Source organism: Aulonocara sp. 'chitande type north' Nkhata Bay, linkage group LG7, assembly GCF_057382095.1.
Source record: "Aulonocara sp. 'chitande type north' Nkhata Bay isolate Kocher_YH1m ecotype deep benthic linkage group LG7, A_spYH_male_GT1.1, whole genome shotgun sequence".
In the NCBI taxonomy this organism is placed as follows: Eukaryota; Metazoa; Chordata; class Actinopteri; order Cichliformes; family Cichlidae; genus Aulonocara; species Aulonocara sp. 'chitande type north' Nkhata Bay.
In genome coordinates, this window is record NC_141350.1 from 62,768,375 (window position 1) to 62,790,519 (window position 22,145).

At 41.3% G+C, this 22,145-nt stretch overlaps 1 protein-coding gene across 6 annotated transcripts in view; it reads right to left on the bottom strand.

Annotated features, from left to right (window-relative positions):
• The window catches only part of slc4a5b (solute carrier family 4 member 5b), a 60,947-nt gene extending 45,463 nt beyond the window's left edge, over positions 1-15,484 (bottom strand). For all 6 annotated transcript variants that reach the window (XR_015130487.1, XM_086301852.1, XM_086301855.1 and 3 more), the window contains exons 1-3: positions 15,339-15,484; positions 11,172-11,236; positions 10,335-10,550 (exon numbers count right to left, since the gene is read on the bottom strand). Coding sequence is in view for 5 of the 6 variants with exons in the window: in XM_086301852.1 (XP_086157978.1) it covers positions 10,335-10,550; positions 11,172-11,235 (280 nt within the window). In the remaining variant the exon portion in view is untranslated. The remainder of the gene's footprint in view (positions 1-10,334; positions 10,551-11,171; positions 11,237-15,338) is intronic.
• Positions 15,485-22,145: the final 6,661 nt, after the last annotated feature.

The following is a 22,145-nucleotide window of genomic DNA, read 5'->3' on the forward strand; positions in this document are numbered from 1 at the left end:
ACAGAATTGGGAACAATATTTTCATTAAATTCTCATTTTTTTCTGTTGTCATCATGTTTTTAAAGGAGTTTTAAGGGAGTTTTTTTCTGCTTCTGGAGGATTTAAATCCAGTATTTTCCTGAGTATTGGAAGCTCCCAATTGATTACAACACCATCCAGGGGTTAAATATCTTGCTTCAGGTGTTGGTTCACTGCCACAGAGAATAGAATATATATATATATAATATAAAATAAACATACTAGGGCTGGTATTCAATCTGAATTGGCTGTAGGTTTGCTAGATTCTGATGAGGACTTTAGATTCTTATAGCACTTCCTTTTTTCTTTTCTTTTAACTGTAAATAATTATATGTTATATAAACAATCCCCATCAGTTATCTCAAAAAGCAAAACACATGAGTCAGTTCTCTAATGACTATTTGAGAGTAATGTGCACTATTTTCTAATTTTACCCTGAACAGATCAATCTCTATTAACATCCTTAGCCTAGAGGCACTACTCATTTGCATCCCACCGTTTGTGTGTGGGTGTGTGGGCGGTGCGTGGTGGGGGTGGGGGCACTGGTCTTCGTTTATTCCTCCTTACAAAGAAGTAAAAAAATAGTCAAAAATCAATAACTCATACAAAGTGATAAATCTGAGAAGTTCCTATTATAAGCACAAGTTTCACAGATCTTTTGCGACAGTGATGTTGATCATTTCAGTTATCTTTTTATTAAAATTATGTAATCTGTGTTACAGTGTGGTGTATAATGAAAATACAATAAAATGTTCCACGGTGCAACCAACAGAAGTTTCCATTACTGAGTTCTATCACTATTGGTCGGGCCACATTAGAGATTTGATTATGTTAATCTCTAACAGCCAGTATAACTCCACAGAGGTTGGTCATGGTGAATTATGATTGCAATGTTAAAGATCAATTTGGACCACTGGACAAAAGGACAAATACCCTCAAGCCAGAAGCTGACTTAACAGACAAAAATCATAGATAAAGAAAATTTCGATTCATAAATCACAAAACAAATAACTAAAACTTTAGATAAACATTAGCTCTTTGTATCATAGTCTTCATGAACATAGTTGAATAGGTGTAAATGTTTTCTTTTAGTTCTAAATACTACATAATGAGGTTGTAATAAATCTACTCAGAATTCTGAATTTGTTAAAATCTTAAAATAGAATCTTGTTCCTTCAGTTGCCGTGATTTGTGCTTAATTTAAAATAATGGGGCATACTTGTGGTTGTGATGGGCTACTTTATTGATTCAATGATGTTATCAGCCATTAATGCCCTTTCAGAATAATCAAAATCTTTGTATTATCTCCAAAGCTAAGAAAGTGCACACTATCTAAGCAATATAAAATGTAAGGGAATGCTATTATACTAAAGATAAAAGTAGTTAGCTTGCAGCTTGTGCTTATTTATTTCAGGTTAATACGGTATTTTTTTTAGTATTACTTTTTTATTCATTTATTCAACTTTACCTATTTGGGAGCCTGGCAATGTCCACTGGGAGGTTGTAATTGATGGGGAAAAGAGCCCAGAGTTTTCCATGCTCACTAAATCCAGAGACGCCAAAATCCCAAAAGTAACGGGTAAGATATCCTTAAACTTTGCGCTCAGAAAAAAAATGTAGCCCTCCAACTTATTCTTGTTTAAGTTGACTGTCCTTGGCTCAACACTGTTTGAGTGGAGACAAGTGACATACATTCACACTTTTTTCATATGTCTTTTCAGCTTGTCTTTTGGTATTTCAGTTAGCTGCAAATGTTTTGGTGAGCAGACCTGCACCAGTCAAGCAGCTACAAAAAGGTTTCTGTAAGCTGTGATAGAATTCCACTAAAATCCCCAAATCAGCAAAGAGCCAGAGGCTTTAAGAGGGCTGATACACACCAGAGAGCCTTCTAGTACTCTGCTCCTGAACACAAATACAAACACACTCAGATGCAAGAAAAACAAGGACATTGCCCCCAACGTAACTTCTTCTTTTTGTCTCCGATTACTGCATCAGTGCCTTAACCTATCTATCTCAGACCTTGCGTTTGCTCTACATTATTATGAATCCTGATAGGAGCAGGTGATCTGCATACCACACACACTTACAGTCACACCAAATAATACACGCATGCATGCATGCGCACACAGTTTTAAGTTCCTCAGCTCTAATCAGCTTACAGGCTTCAGACTTCATGGCCGCTTGGGATCAGGACCATGCTGCAAAAACATTCATCACATACTGTGGCATATATACTCCAACTACGTAATTAAATTCTGTTCATGCAGGTGAAACTTTGGATTATCTAGCTAATAGCATAGATAAGGCCAGATCTTGTGCCTCCACCACTGCTGTGTATATATTTAGCTGTGTTGTTAAAATACCAGCAAAGTCTAATATGTTTCTGTGTTACTTATTTTCTAAATACTAGCCAGATTGCTATAACCCACTTAAGGTTGGAACTGAGGATTTTTTTGTTTTAGGGCATTTTTTTTCAACTACACATGTCATGCTCCTGGGTCTTTAAGTTAATGTACTCTCAGGTTTTGTTAATTTAAATATCTTATGTTGTTTCTTGGTTTGTTTAGTCTGTATTTGGTGTGTATGTTTCTTTCATGTATTTATGTATTTTCTTTTTCTGTATTTTCTGCTAGTTTCATCCCTTGTGCCTTGCTTTAGACAAGTCAAGTCATGTGGCTTTACTGTCATTTCAACCATGTGCAGTGGTACAGTACACAGTGAAGCGAGACAACATTCCTTAAAGACCATAGTGCTACATATTACATATAACAGACAATCAACACAGGGCTACATAAAGTGCACGTGTGCAAAAATTGTAAAAATAAATAAAATTAAATTAAATTTAAAAAAAACCTAAACAAATACACGGCAACACCAGACAGAACAGAATGATACAGACACAAGACAGTGCAGACATAAGACACTGCAGACACAACAGTGAATTAGAGAAGTGCAACAATTACAGTGTGTTGTGCAAAAGACTGAGCATTGTGCAACACATAACGTGATGTTTGAAGGTTTGCGTGCGTGCGTGTGTGCATGAAAATGTCCAGATAAGTGCTTGAGGTAGTGAGGTGTGTGTGTGTGTGTGTGTTTGTGTTTGCGTGTGTGTGTGTGTGTGTGTGTGTGTGTGTGTGTGTGTGTGTGTGTGTGTGTGTGTGTCAGACCAGTCACTGATGTAGTCTGGCGGCTTGGGGGAAGAAACTGTTTCGCAGTCTGGCAGTGAGGGCCCGAATGCTCCGGTACCACTTGCGAGAAGGCAGCAAGGTAAAAAAGTGTGTGAGGGATGTGTGGGGTCCTCCACATCGCTGGTGGCTTTGCAGATGCAGTGGATGCAATAGGTGTCTGTGATGGAGGGAAGAGTGGTTCCAATGATCTTCTCAGCTGTTCTCACTTTCACCATCCATCTTGTGATCCAATACGGTGGAGTTACCATACCACACAGTGATGAAGCTGCTTAGGAAACTCTCGATAGTCTTTTCTCAGCTTCCACAGGAAGTAGAAACGCTGTTGGCTCTTCTTAGTTATGGAACTGGTGTTTAGGGACCAGGAGAGGTTCTCCGTCAGGTGAACACCAAGGAATTTGGTGCTCTTGCGACCTCCACAGAGGATCCATTAATGTTAAGTGGTCAGTGATCTCTCCGTGCTCTACTGAAGTTAGCAATCATCTGTTTTGTTTTGTCCATGTTCAGACACAGGTTGTTGACTCTGCATCAGTCCTTTAGCTGTTGTACCTCCTCTCTGTATGCTGACTCACCATTCTTGTTGATGAGACCCAAAACAGTCTTGTCGAACTTGATGATGTGGTTCGAGCTGTGCTTTGCTGCACAGTCGTGAGTCTGCAGAGTGAACAGGAGTGGGCTGAGCACACATCCCTGAGGGGCTCCAGTGCTCAGTGTGGCCCTCACTGTTTCTAGGACCCCCTTGCCGTCTGCTCTGAAGGCGGAGTCTCAAGAATTTAGCAGTTCACGCACCTCTGAAGTCATCCACAGTTTCTGGTTGGAGAATATTAGGATAGTCTTGGAGACAGTGACATCATCAATGCACTTACTGATGTAGCTGGTCACAGATGTGTTGATGTGGTGTTGCAGCCTCCCTGAACATGTCACAGTCAGTGTGTTCAAAACAGTCCTGAAGAGCAGAGAGAGCTCCTGCAGGCCAGGTTCTCACTTGTCTCAGAACCGGTTTGCAGCGTTTGATGGGCAATCTGTAAGCCAGAATTAGCATGACAGACAAGGGGTCTGAGTAACCAATGTGGGGGCAGGGCTTCGCTTGGTACGCACTGGGAATATTTGTGTAAACATGATCCAGTGCGTTTGCCTTTCTCGTCACAAAGTCTACATAATGATGAAATTTCGGAAGCACTGACTTGAGATTTGCATGGTTGAAATCTCCAGCGATAATAAACGGTCCATTGGGGCTGGAGTTCTGCAGCTTGCTGATCACCCTATACAGCTCGCAGAGCGCCTCTTTAGTGTTAGCGCTGGGTGGGATGTATACTGCTGTAATGAGCACAGTAGTGAATTCCCAAGGTAAATAAAAAGGCCTGCATCTAACAGTGATAAACTCTACCAGCGATGAGCAGTAATTGGAAACTAGTACAGAGTTCTTGCGTCATTTCATGTTGATGTAGACACAGAAGCCACCACCGGGATTCTTACTGAACAGAGCTGCATTTCTATTGGCACGAAATAAGGTGAGTCCATGTAACTGAATATGATGCTTGTAATTTAGGAGTATTTGCCGTTAGTAAACATGAAGACCACTTGTTATGGTGTCCATGTGGCTCAGAAGTCCCAATGAAAAAGCCATAGAAAGCACTAAAACAACACCATTTTGGTCCGGAGTGGCCACTGCGTGCTATTGCTGCGCCGCTGTGGGAGAATAAGGTTTTACTTGATGGTACAGCCCTGGCCATATTTTGGATCACGGTGGCTAGATTTTGTTCTGTGTGTGTCCTCTGCCTTTTGGAGTCTCTGCAGGTCCTTCCTGATTGGAGAGCTGGCAGCTGCTGATTGGTTCTGTCATCTGATTCTGTGACTAATTGCTCTTCTGTGTGTATTTATAGTGCTGTGTTTCCCCGGGCAAGATACCAACCCCAAGTTGCTCTCCAATGTGTTTATCAGAGTGTGAATTTTAGACAGAAAGCACTTAAGCATAGAAAAAGTGTTTTTTTTTGAATGGGTGTGAATGGTTTCAATGAGACATGTTGTATGGAATGTATTTGAGTGCCTAGGTAAAGCAAAATAGCTCTATGTAATTTAATTAATGCTTCAATCGTAAATATGATATAAGGTTACAAATGATTAAGGCCTCTGACAGTGGACTCATCTCTGTGCTTGAGCTGATATACCTCATTGTTGACCATGATATTTTATTGCAACAATTAGAGCTTGTTGTAGATATTAAAGCTACTGCGCTGCAGTGGTTTGAATCATATGTACTTCCAATAGACTCCAATTTCTTCATGTAAATGAAGTGTCCTTTTCACACACTAAAATTAATTATGGAGTTCTACAGGGTTCCTGTAGACGTGGATGACATCTAATTTTCTGCTTCTAAGTTCAGATAAAACTAAGTTTATTGTATTGGGCCCTAAAAATCTTAGAAATATGGTGTCTAACCAGATGCTTGATCTGGATGGGATTACCTAGGCCTCCAGTAACACTGTGGGGAATCTTGAAGCCATTTTTTGACCAAGATATGTCCTTCAATGTGCCTGTTAAAAATATATGTAGGGTGGCTTTCTTCCATATTCGCATACTCTTAAAATAGAAACAGCCTGTCTTAAGACTTTCTTTTTTGACAAAACTTAGTTAGGGCTGATCAGGTGACCCTGAATTAACATAACCTTTTATGCTATGTTAGGCTGCAGAATGCCTTGCCATTTGATGAACTCCATCTGCTTTTTTTGGGTCCTCAGCTTTACAATAAACTTAGTCTGCATTATCTGCAGACTGTAACAACACACTAAGAAAGCAATTAGGCATAGAAAAAAGTGTTTGTATGAATGTGAAAATGTCAAATTAGAAGTTATTTTTCAAATTCAATTTCATACATGCAATTTGGTCTTGAGGTTTTTCTGTTGTTTATGTGGACATGCAAAAAAAGTAAAAAAATCAAAAAAAAAAAAAGTTGTGGATGTTTGCCAGTGAGTCTTGTTGTTAATTTGTGGCACACAGTGGCCACTAATGGTACTGCAGCAGAAAAAATACCTTAAATGGTAAATGGCCTGTATTTATATAGCGCTTTTACTAGTCCGTAAGGACCCCAAAGCGCTTTACATATCCAGTCATCCACCCATTCACACACAGGTGATGGCAAGCTACATTGTAGCCACAGCCACCCTGGGGCGCACTGACAGAGGCGAGGCTGCCGAACACTGGCGCCACCGGGCCCTCTGACCACCACCAGTAGGCAACGGGTGAAGTGTCTTGCCCAAGGACACAACGACCGAGACTGTCCGAGCCGGGGCTCGAACCGGCAACCTTCCAATTACAAGGCGAACTCCTAACTCTTGAGCCACGATCGCCCCATACCTTGTTGCCGAAAAGGGGAAAGAAAAAAACCAGCACAGTTTGAAGGGCAAAATGATTTTTTTCAATGCATTCATATAAGTTCCATCTACTTTCTACAAATTATCCAAGCCTGATAATCAGATAATAAACATGCATGTACATATCTCCACCAGGAGGTAACCAGGACACAAATCAATGTTTTTCAGTAATTATCCTAACTTTAGAGTGATGTGTGAAGATCATCTAGATTGACATTTAATTTAAAGCTTCATGCTTCAAGCTTCACTTTCTTTACCGCTAAAAACTACTAAAGCATCCAGTCTGTCCAGCCCCTTGAGATCCGTGAAGCCCTTCACTTGAGGCAGTAATCCACAACGCAATGCAGAAAAAGCACCCTTTTCCTATTGCTACTAACAGACTATGAGAGAAAACTATGTGGAAAAACAACCACACTAGGCTGTAGGGCGACCCAATTAATTAAATTAATAAAATTTAGCCTTCCCAAAATTAAATGAGTGAGCGATATGTAAAATAAATGAAAATACACTCTCTTTAAAATGCAAAGTAAAAGCAACTAGGCTCAGCTGCAGTGGAGGGGTGGAGCGGTGGGTTCAGGGGACAGTGCCAGGGAATGCTGGCCAGGACTGCTGATAGCCATCACTTTAACCATGCCTTCCCTATTTCAGCAGCTGCCAGGGCCCTGTGGGAGAGCTGGTGTTTGGAGGTGAAGGAAGTGGCTGGAAGCTGCAGAGAGGTCACAAAAGTGAAAAGCATCATGAATAAACACATACTTACCTTTCAAAACTGTGTATAGTGGGTCTTTTTATAACAGTGGTGCCAAAACCTGGGCTGTGGTATGGTGGACCTGTGACTGGCCCAGCCAATTGAGGTGCTGGCCCTGATGGTGGTTGAGCTGGTGGCCATGCATTGGGAGCAGGTGGTGGTGCATCATTGGCAATTAGAACAGCTACAAGTCCAGTCAAAGAGCCACATAAAGGAGTTGGAGAGTGGTTGCTCTGCTTGTTCCTCAATGACACCACTAGAGTTGATGGGGAAAGGAGATGATCTTCAGGCTTTCTCAGATTTCTTTCAGGCCACAGCAGAAAGACCTGAGAAAAAGTAAAGGCTGAGACTACTCCCGGTGCCCAGGCGGTGACTCTCAACTTAGAGAAGATGGCCGTTGGCTGGTAGTGGACCAATTAGGCCTCGCACCACCAAATCAGCGAGTGGGGCTCCTCGCAGATACTGATAGTGGGTCCACTGCCACTGACTGGGCAGGCTAGATGTTGTTGTGACCCTGCCCAAGGTTCACCTTTCAGCACAGCTGAGGGAGGTGGTGGGAGTCACAACATCGGCTGGAAGCCGCCCAGTTCTCCGAGGAGGAGGAGACAGAAGGGCCTTCTCTGGAAGCTCTGTCAGCTCCAGCTATCTTGTCCACAGGAGATTCCCACTAAAGTAGTTTGGTGACGACACTTCTATAATTATCATTTGACTAAGTGATAAAAACTGATCACACACGGATCAAAAGTACACTGACGTTATTCTATGAATATGGGATAAGAGGTCATATGGGTTATGACAAAACTTTGGAGCAAATAATGGTCCAATTTTATTGGCCAGCCATTTGGGGAATTCTAAAAGTGTCTTTGTGCTTAACTATTAATTGAGGTTCTGTTTGAGGGCATCAGCTTGGACCTCATATGTCATTTAACCGAGGTGCATAGGGATATATCTTCTTTCTGGTAGATTATGGAATGCAATATCAATTCAGTTCAATTCAGTTTTATTTATGTAGCGCCAAATCACAACAATATTATGAAGGCTATCCCGAAACAGTGCCGCTGCACACCATTTCTGTAAAGAGTGTGGCACAGGCACTGTTTCAGGAAATCTCCCGAGTCGGCATCTTGAAAGAGATACTGACTGACCAGAGCTCATTATTCATGTCTCACACACTAAAAGAACTGTGTAAATTACTCTGTAATAAATCTGTTCAAACCAGCTTCTACTATCCACAGAGGAAACCATTCTTGCCTCCCTCCATTGTAATGGCAATCTCACACAGGCCTAGAGAGCGGATGTTGCTGCAGCGTTTTGCAGATGTGTTCTCCCCCTTATACCAATGTCAGAGAGCAACATTTTGTAACACATCCTGGCATAAACTAAACACAAAAGAAAATTTGTTCAGAAGGAATTAGTAGAAATGCTGAACATGGGAGTTAGAGTCACACAGTGTCCATGTAGCCCCATTGTTCTTGTAGTACAGAAGATGGGTCTATTTTCTGGAGAACTGATTGATCAAGAGGTGGTGATTTCATTACCTGTTGATCTTTTCATCTCTGGTCTGGATTAGTGACAAATCAAAGTCTGGCATAGCCGAAGGTGAAGAGCCTGCCCCTCAAAGCAGATCACCATACTTCAAAATACTTCATATTTAGCATTAATAATAACCAAAATAAATCATATGCATGCTGAAGAGTTGTCTGCACCGGAAAGCTACACTAACTTACTCAACTGGTTGAAAAGACATCACAAACTGCAGTATAATGAATGTATGAACGCCAAGTGCAATGATTTCTAATGTTAATGGTAAATGGCCTGTATTTATATAGCGCTTTTCTAGTCCCTAAGGACCCCAAAGCGCTTTACATATCCAGTCATCCACCCATTCACGCACACATTCACACACTGGTGATGGTAAGCTACATTGTAGCCACAGCCACCCTGGGGCGCACTGACAGAGGCGAGGCTGCCGGACACTGGCGCCACCAGGCCCTCTGACCACCACCAGTAGGCAACGGGTGAAGTGTCTTGCCCAAGGACACAACGACCGAGACTGTCCAAGCTGGGGCTCGAACCGGCAACCTTCCGATTACAAGGCGAACTCCCAACTCTTGAGCCACGATCGCCCAGTATCAGCTCACAGCTAATGAATTTCAGCCTTTACAGCAAGCCAGCATATCCATCCAGCTTGATAGGCAGAAAAACAATCAATCTCATTACATTTGTGAAAATGATGTTGTACCATCCAATAAACACAGTGGTTAACAAATGCTTCAGGAAAACTTACCAAATGAAAGAGATGTTATCCCCTATACCTACCATGATTTTCCAACCTCCAGACTTCACAGGAGAACACTATAATATTTCCGGGGTGATGTTCAGTGCGTTTTGACCTTCAAACTTGGTGTGTATTTTGGCATCCAAAGAGTTTGATTTTCCTAGTATTTCACAGGCTTGTCTAAATGCTTCAATATAGTTTTTCTTCAGGAATGGAGACATGGTGACATGTTCAGTTTTACACACTGTATATATGAATGTATAATAATAATAATAATAATGGATTGGATTTATATAGCGCTTTTCAAGGCACCCAAAGCGCTTTACAATGCCACTATTCATTCACTCTCGCATTCACACACTGGTGGATATGATGAACAGACTGTGAAACACAAGACTCTTTCACCCATTCACTTATTTCTATGTCAAAGTAATTTCTGTCCAACAGTCACACACACTCACACTCTGATGAATGCAGTGGAGCAACTCAGGGTTCAGTATCTTGCCTAGTGATACTTTTGCATGAACTTGTTTTCTGATCTTTTGTGCATAGTGGTTATATGTTGCAGTTTAATTACTGTTATCATTAGTTATACAATAATTGTAATTATTATATAATTACTGGATGACAGAGTAAATTAAGTATGTCAATCTTAAAAAATCACAAGGTAAAAAGGCAAACAGTCACTTTTATTTAACACTTATGGATACTTTTATGAAAAACTTTTGATTTCTAACCTGTAGGATCGGCATGCTCACGACACTCTTCGCCATCCTCTTCATTATTATAGTGCTCGTCTTTGTTATAATATCCGCGATGTGAGTGTTCTCGCTGGTTATGGTGATCATAGTGTGTATGTCGTGAATCACGGTTGGCATCGCTGGCATAGGAGTGATGTCTGCGCCTTTTCCGCCGGTGGGAAACTGGAACACCGATGTAGAATGGCTGGGCCTCTGAGATGGAGAGAGAAACATTTCATTTGGATCTGATCAATGCAGTCAGAGCTTGAGGGGTGCTCTGAAAATGGGAACGTATTCTAAAAACTTCTGACTGGTTTCAGCATTATGCAGCATCTAACAGGTTTTAAAAATCAGATGTCATACATGAAATGTATATGTTTTTCAATTTGTGCTCTGCCCTCCTAGAAACACAGTTCACAAGTAGATGTATTTAGTCTGGGAATACCACCTAAATTAGTTTTTTCTGGGTTTTTTAATTAAGTGGAGCTATGTTGTCAAGGATAATAGAGCAAAATCTGTTAGAAAGTAATAAAATGTTCAACGTAATTGTAGAAGGTAAGGATGTCACCTATGCTTGACAAATTTCTGAAGACACTGGAGAAACATTTAGCAGTAACTGGAGTGACAGAAGAAACAGGGGATAGTGGCAGGAAGAGGGTGAGGAAGCATGTACCTTTTGTGTTTCTCCAAAACAAAGGTTTATAGTTCAGGGCAAGGGTTGGGATCATCACTGAAGATGACTTAGACCTCAGAGTTTAAAAAAAATCAGGGCACTTCCTCAGTTTTCTCTCGCATGGCAAAACTTTTTTTCAGTTAGTGTTTTTTCTTACTCACCATCATCATCATCATAGTGCCTATGACCCCTACTTCTTCCCTGTTGCCATTCATGGTGATCCATCCTGGAACAGAAACAAGATGACAGAAGATTACCTTGGAAATACGAATACTGAAGCACGAGAAAAAGCACCAGGTGGCAATTCCCTATGTGGTTTTTTTTTCCATCAACGTTTTATTCAAACTGAAAGTTTGAAGTTATAAAGAACATGTCTGCTTCCCAAAGCCAAACTTGAAACTGGATCCAGTGGGGAGGGGCCTGGTACCTGTAAGTTCTGCTTCCATGGTCCTTTTGGAACGTCCAAGAATCACAACAATCTTGCACTCTTACAGAGAAGTGCTCTATTGGGATGCTGTGGTACTATGAGGTCTTTAAGATGTAATGGGCTTGGTCACACAGGACTCAAGGTGCTGTTGGCAAAACGTTAGAGAGGAAATGACAAGTGAACCCCTATGAGCACTTTGCGACAGTAGGAAGGAAAAATTCCCAGTAGAATCAGGCCATCAATGCCAGATGGCTGCTAGTTTTGCGCACCATTCAAAGCTCTTCAGGTTAAAAGCCAACCTTGTGTAACCCTTGTGGTGTCCTCGGATCAAAAATGGTCCCAAGGTGAATGGCAAACAAGCATATGGGAATCCCGAGGACACCACAGGATCAGACCTGCAGCCCTACCAGTCCAGACTACACTTGTCACTGCAGTAAGATCTTGTAAAAGGCAGTAACAAATTCTGTACTGAGATCTAGCAGATGAGTCCATTGTCTGAACTTCATTGCCTTTTCTGTGCTATGATCGGTAGGAACTTATGAATGAATCTCTTCATCATTTCCTCTGCAAAAGATCCCAACTTTTTTTGCAAATAATTCTCGATTGCAAGTTATTTACAATATCATCATAAGTCACCTACCCTCTAAAGGTGGGACAACAGATATCAGTGGCAAATAAACATTTGGTTTACCAGCTTTATAAACTATTTATATGAGCTATTTTGGTTGCAATGTTACAAAATTGAGTTTTCTATGAAGTGCTTACATATTAAAATATTTACAATGTACAATATTACAATGTTTAATAAAAACATTTCCTATTACATATATAAAAACACTTAACCCATACAAGTATTAATCATTATTTCAGCATTATGTGCATTGACAATGTTCTGTCAGTTTATTATTGCAAAGAATACAAAAACATAAAAAATAAAAATCCTAGATGCCCAGACATATCATTGCTTTTAGTACATGGTGAAGCTATCACTGGGTGTCTCTTTCCACTGATGACATAAGTTTGTCTTTCTAAAGCTATTGCTTTAGGCTGTTTTCTAGGCTGATCAATACATGTCATTTGTGATTACTTACTACTTACTGAAGCCTGACCACTGACTGTGAAGGACAGTCACATGAGTGGATTCATGCACACACACACAAGCTTGTTAGTAATATGTGCATACGGTGAACACCGCAATTAGGTTACAGTAAATAGCTGAATTGTGTTATCTGTGCATTATCACTGTCACATAATCAAATTAAAACACAAATGTCAGGTTGGAGTCATCCTACTTGAGCTGTCCTTTTGGCATCTGTCCTGATTTGAAGAGTCAAGTGTTGCATATTTTAAGGCTGGGCTGAGTCACAGTTCTCTGCCAGATTGTGCCAACATTGTGATTGCCAGGCCTTCTTTGTTACCTGTTTGAATTTGTGCTCTTCTTTGTTTAACCCAGATTCTTGGTCATCTCTCCAGTTATTTCTTCAGAGTTCTAGAAACCATTTTCTCTGGAGCTCAGTTTACTAGGTGACTGTGAACTCCTTCAGCCACTTTTGAGCTCCAGTCTATCTTCCCTGTTACTTGCAGATGAAAGGACTTATCTGTTCACAACCTTTTCGCCCATTCTCCACCCATATGTTTTTGTTGAGTGTTTGCCAGGAGGACCAAGTGCTCCTCCTGAGCTTACTTTGTGACACCAAGACTCGATCTACAATAACCTCATCTTGACCTCTGTCAACACTATCTCACTTCCCTGTCAGAGATCCTGGTTATGTTCCTGTAGTGAAGCCACTCACCCGTTAGCCAAACATGAGTTGAAATGTTCTTGCCGCTTCAAATTTGCCTACCTTTCAAAATTATTTTAAAGCAGCTAATGGTTGCCAGAGTTTACTCCTTGAATCAATTTTAAACCAAACTATGAATCTGTTTAGCAGATTACATGTTTGGGAAAAACGAAACAGTTGTAAAAAACTTTGACTTTATTACTTCATAAAGGTAATATCACTTTGTGTTCATGTTGGGATGCTTTGATTAGAGACATTTGAAGGTTTGATTAGACTAGAATCCCTGAAAATAGCAATGCTAGGGTGTGGTTCAAAGAGGCTTGTCTTCAAAAATTACATGTACTCTATTCAGTTCAAATTAATTTTATTTATATAGTGTCACAACAACAGTTGCCTCAAGGTGCTTAATATTATAAGGTAAAGGACCCACAATAATACTGAGAAACCCCAACAAACAGACAACCCCCTATAAGCAAGCACTTTAGCAAACTTGGGAAGGAGAAACTCCCTTTTAAAAAGAAGACATTTCTGGCAAAACCAGGCTCAGGGACGGGCAACCATCTGCTGTGACCGGCTGGGGGTAAGATCGTATGTTAACACATTTAGGCTATTTCAATGAAAATGTGTTTCCACATACTCTTAATATACATGAACACCAATAACCACAGAAATTCCAGTTAAGCCACCGATTAAGATATTTTCTGCCAGATTTAAAGTAGGCACCCCAAGTTCTACTGCTGCATCCTTGACCTCATGTACAGCTCATACATGCAGCCTCTAATTCCATTTTTCTTACACAGGCTTTTTATTTTGCACAGTATTACATCAAATTAATTTCACTGATGCTTTTGTCTAGTCATGGGTACAGTTATGAATTGAAAATGCAAAACTGTGCATTATTTTCTTGAGATAAGCTCATGGTTGAGAGAACCATTGGGTTGAGATAAGCTCAACCATGCCAGTGGTTGCCAATGGTTGAACTTATCCTAAGCAACCTGCACTTACCATCAATCTTTTAGTTTGTACCCTCACACTGTAATTTCCATTGGGAAGCAACTGGTAAAAGGTAAATAAATGTTTTTTTGCTGTGCAAAATAAAGTACCAAATTTTATGATTTTTACGAGTTTTCCAGTTACTCATTACAAGTCTTAACTTAACAAATTATGTAGTACAATAACAAACTTATGATTCTATAGACAGAGACAACATGCAACTTGTCACAGGATTTATATGGGACTGAGTTAATTTAAAACAGTTTTCCACAGAATCTGTATTTGTAGCGTTAGATTTAACACATATAGATTTATTTGTTTTTTTGTTCTTTTGCTGCAGATGTAGCAGAACCAGAGCTATCATTTCAATGCTCAAAAACCTGGCATGCATTGTTTTTCAATGCAATCCATTTATTCAGCTGTATAGATGCAGGAGAAATTTGCTACTGGTAGCTTAGAGCCAAAAGCAAAACACTTCTGTATAGCCTAGAGCTAATAGCTAAAATGTTCACTGAGCTTTAAAGGTTACAGAGAAAAGCTCTACAACCCGTTTAACTCCTTTTTTCTGTTGAATTTCTTTAAAGTTTAACTAAGTAATCATCATCATTGTGCAATACTTTTGTAAATAGTCAACGGTGCAATAGACTCAATACTTGAAATGTGCAATTCACTTGTATTTTTATTTTTATTCCTATTTATTATATTTATCCCCTTCGTATATTTTATTTATATTCTCTGTATTTATATATATGTGTGTGTATAACTCTGTAACTTCTGTCGGTGCTGTGCTTTTTTGGAAATCGAATTTCCCAGAGGAACCCACCCAAGGGATTAATAAAGTTCTATCTAATCTAATCTAATCTAATCTAATCTAATCTAAAAAAAAAGGCTAAGCAGTAGAAAAAACAAATAAGCATTCACAATAATTCTTTCGCTTTCTTCTTAAAACTGACAGCTGTCTACTAAACCCTAAATGATTTGTAATTTATGTTCAAGCTACTTAAGATGGAATATAAAATGTTTTATTATTCTAAAGAGGTAAATATCAAAATATCAATTTAATAGCAAAATACACTGACAAATATGAAAACCATCTAGATAAAGATGGTGTTTTAATGTTCTCTTACCTGATGTGACAGAAGCTGAATCTGAGATTGCCCGTGAAGAGAAATTTATATTGCCTTTTGTAAGGAAGAGTAACAAACTACAAGATGCCAAAATTTTTCAGTCCTATTCTCTATAGAGCCTGTCAAGGAAAATGCTGCAACTACACCCAACCAGACTGTAAATGAATGTACAGATGATCTAAGTATTGACTATTACATGTGACTCGAGTGTGTGTATGTGTTTGTGTGTGTGTTTGAACGAGTGCACACCCAATAAGATTAGAGTAGGGGTAGGCAACCTTTCTGATGGCGAGTGCCATTTAAAATTTCCTCAGAGGTCAGTGTGCCATATGATTGCATTAACAATAAATTTAATAACGCTCTATATTAACAGTTACACACTGTATAGAACAACTTTCTAGAATTATATTTGTTTGCAGATGTTGGCAGCTATCAGCGAATAGTTATCAGCTATTTTGAAACAAAAAAAAAGACACTTTTTATCCATAACAAAAACTCCATAACAGCAAATGAACTGTACAACAGAAAATACAAATGCTATTTAAGTTCTCCTCACAAGGATGATAAGAAAAATGAACTAAGCCAATATGGCATGTCTGTTAATACAGAGACACACATGTTAATATGATCTCTGGTCTCCCACTCAGAGACACAGGTCTCCGAGTGTCCAGCATTCAGACGGCTACCTGAGGACACTCATGTGAGAGAAAATCTGCTCACACAGATATGTAGAGCCAAATACTGTCAATAAGGCCTCTGCAATGTTCTGAGGACAGTTAAACTTGTCAGGTAGTGATGTCCAGCAGGTGAAAATGCAAGCTGCATGAACACGCACAGCTATGGATTACAGCTGCTTCGATGTTGCATTAACTGGCATTAACTCAGCCAGTTAATGCGAGACAAATCCAGCTACTCATTAAAGATTTCTGGTTTGATCAGAAAATAAAACATTGGTCCAAACACCGGAAAGTTCCGAAAATGCATTGTGTCTCGAGTCTACGGATGTATCCGTGTATTTCCGTGGTGCTGATGCTGCGCTGAGCGGAAAGCTCCTCAAGCTTTTGAAGTGTCGGAATGTCGAAAGCTAACAACGTCCCTCTCACCAGTAGGCTAAGTTATTTTTAGCCAATTACAAGTTGAATCTGGTACTTGGGGTTGTTAGTTAAGATACTGTCATTAAGAAGCGGCACAACTAATGTGTCTATGCGAGCTGATTTGCGATGTGCACCGCTGGCGCGGCCATTTATCTTTTGATGCACCTTCTCAGATTAATTCACTGTGTGTCGTGCCCAGGGCTGGACTGGGACAAAAAAACAGCCCGGGCATTTTGACTAGAGACCGGCCCACCAGGCATTAAAGCCATAAAGCCTTTGAATGAAAACAAACGATTTTGTGACAGTGATGTACAATGTTGTTGGTATATGTATGATTTCTATACATTTTACATCAGATAAAAACTTTGGTTGTAAGCTTCAGATAATTATTTAATAACAGCCAGACATTTTTAAATGAAAATAAGAAAGTATTTCTTTGTGCCCCCCTTTCCCTGTTAATGCCCTACCTGCCCACCTGGCAAAACTTTGCTAGACCCGCCCCTGCACAGTTACCAGCTGTCAGCTACTTAGAAAAGGATCCTGGTGTTATTTGTCTCTCAGAAACAGTTCATAACTTCCCTTCAACTCATTCATGTCACCTAAAAGGTAAACCCGTTTCTCCATCACCTGTTCAGCTCTGATGATCCAGTAAGGACATCTCCTGGTTTCATCTTCATGTTTCCCTCTCATCACATAACCAAACCGATATCATGACCAGCAGGTTTACAGCTGTGGCTCCAGCAAACATCAGCTGTACTAGAAAGTAATATTAAATAAATTCTAACACCAGCTGATCAAGCTTAAACGTGCTGCTGTTGTTTACCGCGACATCCGCTGGTTTCCTCTTTCTGGCGCAAAGTGGGCGATAAACGAACAAGAGAGAAAAGCCGATCAGCTGATCATTGATCAGTTTCATGATTAAAGTAGCAACAGGAGAGGGAGCGGGTGAGAGGATGAGAGAAGAAGAGGCAGCTGTGCAGCAAAGACAAAGAATAACTCAACCTTTGTGCCTTTTTCATTCTAGCTAAAGTCCGGGACCAACTGCGTCCCCTCTCAGCTCAACACGAAACGCGTAATAATTTCTCTGAATGCAGGAGGATTCCATCTTTTTACTGGACGGTTGGCAACTCTACTAACTAACCTTATGAATTAAATAAAGTTCAACATTAGTAACATCATAGCACCCACCCAGCTGTATAGAAACTCGGTCATGCTAGCTAGTACGCAGTAGAGTTAATGTAACTGACTGTAAAAGGTCAGCACAACGAAAATAAACTCCACCTAAACTTGGTTTATATCTGACCCAGATAGACTGCAGGTCATAACTTCTTACCTGAAGTTCAGTTCACCTGACGCTCTGACCGGCGGCCCCCTCGGCTCTCTCCTCGTCCTTCCTCCGATCTCCCTCATCCACCTGCTGGCCTCCACCACTTGTTAATGTTACTGAATCTGTGGAAGCTCCGCGATGCCACCACCAAACAACTGAGTTATTTTTACACACCGGCCAGCATCTGGCCAGTCCACCACTTTTCATTGTCTAAACCGTTACAAAAAAAAAAAAATCATCGGGCCATGTATGCCCGATGGCCAGTCCAGCTATGGCTGTGCCATTAGTTAACCCTTTGTGCCTAGGGTTGCCGACCCCTGGATTAGAGGCATCTGCTTTGCTGTTTTAATGGGGACCAATAAGCAGAGCTGCCTCCTATAGAATTGGTTTATATTGCCTTCTTCATTTCATGAGGACATAAAACACTGGGTTAATTTCTCTCTAAAACTGCTCCTACTATGTTAAAATTCTTGAAAGCAAGGCTTTCATTTTCATTGCTATACAGATTATGTCGAGTTTTATTTACCACGTACGTTTAACTGTCCATCTAATCTTCCTCTGTTAAACAAACCCTCTATGTGTCACAGTCTGGGTGAGTAGCTGGAAAATTCCACTTTTCTCCTGAGTCACCTGGTATCCGCTCCTGGGCAGGGCCACCATCCCCTCACCTGTTCTCCACAAATGGAGTTGGTTTTGAGACAATCAGGTCGGGAGACTTAAATACCACGTTGACATCCCCTCACGGCTAGTTTGTCAACTATCCAATGTTGGTATCCGGCTCTTATGACCTATGCTTTTGTCGTTATGAAGTTTACTAACCTTCTTCTCTTGTGCTGTAGCTCCCTGGAAATTCACTCGACTTGTTTCTCTGGCTCTAGCCCACCTCCCGCACTCCTAGATAATTGACTGCCTCGCTTGGAAATCTCTCAGTGCTTCACCTGCCTGCCCTCCTGCCACCACCACTTATCAGAACCTTTGGAACTGAGGTCAGCCCTCTCGTACCATTCAGCTCACCCGAACTAATATCACATCCCCTCAAAGCTCATCTCTCTCCACCTGCAAGTAAGCAGTCAGTTTAGTTATAGTCACCATCTCCTGCACTCAGTAGACATTGCCACACTAACCCCTTTCTTCCTTCTTCTCTCTCCTCAGTGTGATCACTAGACATTACCTGCCACGCTCCAGTCCCCCACCTCTGGTTCAATTATCCCCCTCTTGGTCCACGCCTAGGTTGCCACATCCCCACACCAAGTTATCTCATGCCACGTCATGTCAGTCCTTGTTATTGTGTCATCCCCTGGGTGACCGTGGCTCAGGGGGTTGGGAAGTGTATCTGTAACCGGAAGGTAGCCGGTTCGATCCCCGGGCTCTCTGTCCTGGTCGTTGTGTTCTTGGGCAAGACACTTTACCTTACTGCCTACTGGTGTTGGCCAGAGGGGCCGATGGCGCGATATGGCAGCCTCGCTTCTGTCAGTCTGCCCCAGGGCAGCTATGGCTACAACTGTAGCTGCCTCCACCAGTGTGTGAATGTGAGAGTGAATGAATAATGGCATTGTTAAGCGCTTTGGGTGCCTTGAAAAGCGCTATATAAATCCAATCCATTATTATTAAATTCTAGTCAAACAAAAGTTCTTAATCTTTCTTATTAATGTGCTCTCTCCTTTTCTGATTTATTTTTAGTGCTGATTGGCTGCAGAAGCCTCACCACACTGTTATAAAGCCAGAGATGGTGGAGCATAGTTGGGTTCTCCCTCACCTCCAATCCTAAACCTAACCATCAAAATAACACAGAAAACAAACACTGAGACAGAGATATACAAAACAAGGAGCAGGACAGTCCCATTGATCCAGGAGGGTGAAAGGGGCCGGAAAGGAGGGAAAGAAAAACAAGGGCTTTGGCCAGAGGCTCAGAACCCTTGGATTCCAGTTTAGGCTTTGGCTTGAGGTTCTTTGGAGACACTGGAGGAGCTGGAGGGCACTTTGGAGGATTCTCTGGAAGAAGTAGTCTTCTGGAGAAGACTCAGGAAGATCTGGGGGAGGCTGGAGCTCTGCTGGGCTCATAGCTGACTCTAGAGGCTGGGTTAGGACTGTGGGAATATCCATCCATTTCCTCTGTCAGTTGGGGCTGTTGTTAGGGGCTAGTCTTCCTCACTGAATAGATGTGGGTGCTGAGGAAGACTGGATCTTAGCTGTCCTCACTCTGGAATCAGGTAACTTTAAGCCAGATCTTACTTGGCCCACCTTTGGAGTTGGTATGGGCTTGGGATTAAGCTGGGTCTTAACCCTCCTCACTCTAGGAAAAGGCAAAAGTGAGCTGGAACTCAACCACCCTTGCCCTTGGAATAGGTACAGGAGTGGGGCTAAGCTGGGTCCTAGCCATCCTCATCTTGGAAAAAGCTATGATATTAGAATGCAAGTAGCTAGAAAGACCTTGGTCACCCCCTCCCAGTGAAATGGCATGAGAATAGGGACCCTATCTGCCCTCCCTCTGTCAGTGGCTACAGGTGCAGGCTTAGATACCCTAGGGACCAGGACAGATGCAGGGACTGCCAGGACCCTCATTGCCCTAACTTAAGGAACAGGTAGGTGTGTTTCTTTTCATGCAGTCTAGATAATGTTTCTGTTGTAGGTGTCACTGAAACCATTTCCTTCAACTTCAAGAAGTTTGGGTAATACCATACGAAATGACAGACTGAAATGAAATACTGTTTCTCACCAGCCTCTACAGTGCAATAGTCAGTACAAATGAAAACGTTTAAAAAGAGCAGTAAAAAGGCAATAATAAATCACAACAATAAATGGGGATAAATATAATAAAATCTAAATTCTAAAACAAACTCAAGTCTAAATAGTCACACTCGTACAGGTAGCAGCAGTCCTTTCCTGTGGAAGAAGAGTCATATGATTCATAAAATATCTCTCTTGTAGATTGGTCCGATGCTGCCAACACCACCCTTGTTTGGGGAACATGCCAGGAAAATCCTTGGTTAACTTACCAACTTGATAATCAGCTTCATGTGATCGTTTATTCCAATCAACAATGTTAGGGGAAATAAATTCAGATAACAGAAAGATAACCTGGATGTGTTGCATGAGCTTCATAGTATAGGGACCTGGTAGTCCTGACTTGTCCACCACTACAAGCCAGATTCCCAAATCTTTACTGGTTTCTTGGAGAACTGCTATCACTGACCTTTGGGCCTATTGTTTCTGTTGCTCTGTCTTTGTGTACCTGGTCTGTCACAACAGAGCGATTCGGAGCAGACAAATTAAGAGTTTTTCAGGCAATGTTTTCTATTTGCATGCAACATGTAGCATACAGTGGGGCAAAAAAGTATTTAGTCAGCCACCGATTGTGCAAGTTCCCCCACTTAAAATGATGACAGAGGTCAGTAATTTGCACCAGAGGTACACTTCAACTGTGAGAGACAGAATGTGAAAAAAAAATCCATGAATTCACATGGTAGGATTTGTAAAGAATTTATTCGTAAATTAGGGTGGAAAATAAGTATTTGGTCACCTCAAACAAGGAAAATCTCTGGCTCTCACAGACCTGTAACGTCTTCTGTAAGAAGCTTTTCTGTCCCCCACTCGTTACCTGTATGAATGGCACCTGTTTGAATTCATCATCTGTATAAAAGACACCTGTCCACAGCCTCAAACAGTCAGACTCCAAACTCCGCCAAGGCCAAGACCAAAGAGCTTTCGAAGGACACCAGGAAAAGTATTGTAGACCTGCACCAGACTGGGAAGAGTGAATCTACAATAGGCAAGCAGCTTTGTGTGAAAAAAAATCAACTGTGGGAGCAATCAGAAAGTGGAAGACATACAAGACCACTGATAATCTCCCTCGATCTGGGGCTCCACGCAAGATCTCATCCCGTGGGGTCAAAATGATCATGAGAACGGTGAGCAGAGATCCCAGAACCACATGGGGGGACCTGGTGAATGACCTGCAGAGAGCTGGGACCAAAGTAACAAAGGTCACCATCAGTAACACACTACAACGGCAGGGAATCAAATCCCGCAGTGCCAGACGTGTTCCGCTGCTGAAGCCAGTGCATGTCCAGGCCCGTCTGAAGTTTGCCAGAGAGCACATGGATGATACAGCAGAGGATTGGGAGAATGTCATGTGGTCAGATGAAACCAAAGTAGAACTTTTTGGTATAAACTCAACTCGTCGTGTTTGGAGGAAGAAGAATACTGAGTTGCATCCCAAGAACACCATACCTACTGTGAAGAAAATCCTACCATATGAATTCATGGATTTTTTTTTCCACATTCTGTCTCTCACAGTTGAAGTGTACCTCTGGTGCAAATTACTGACCTCTGTCATCATTTTAAGTGGGGGAACTTGCACAATCGGTGGCTGACTAAATAATTTTT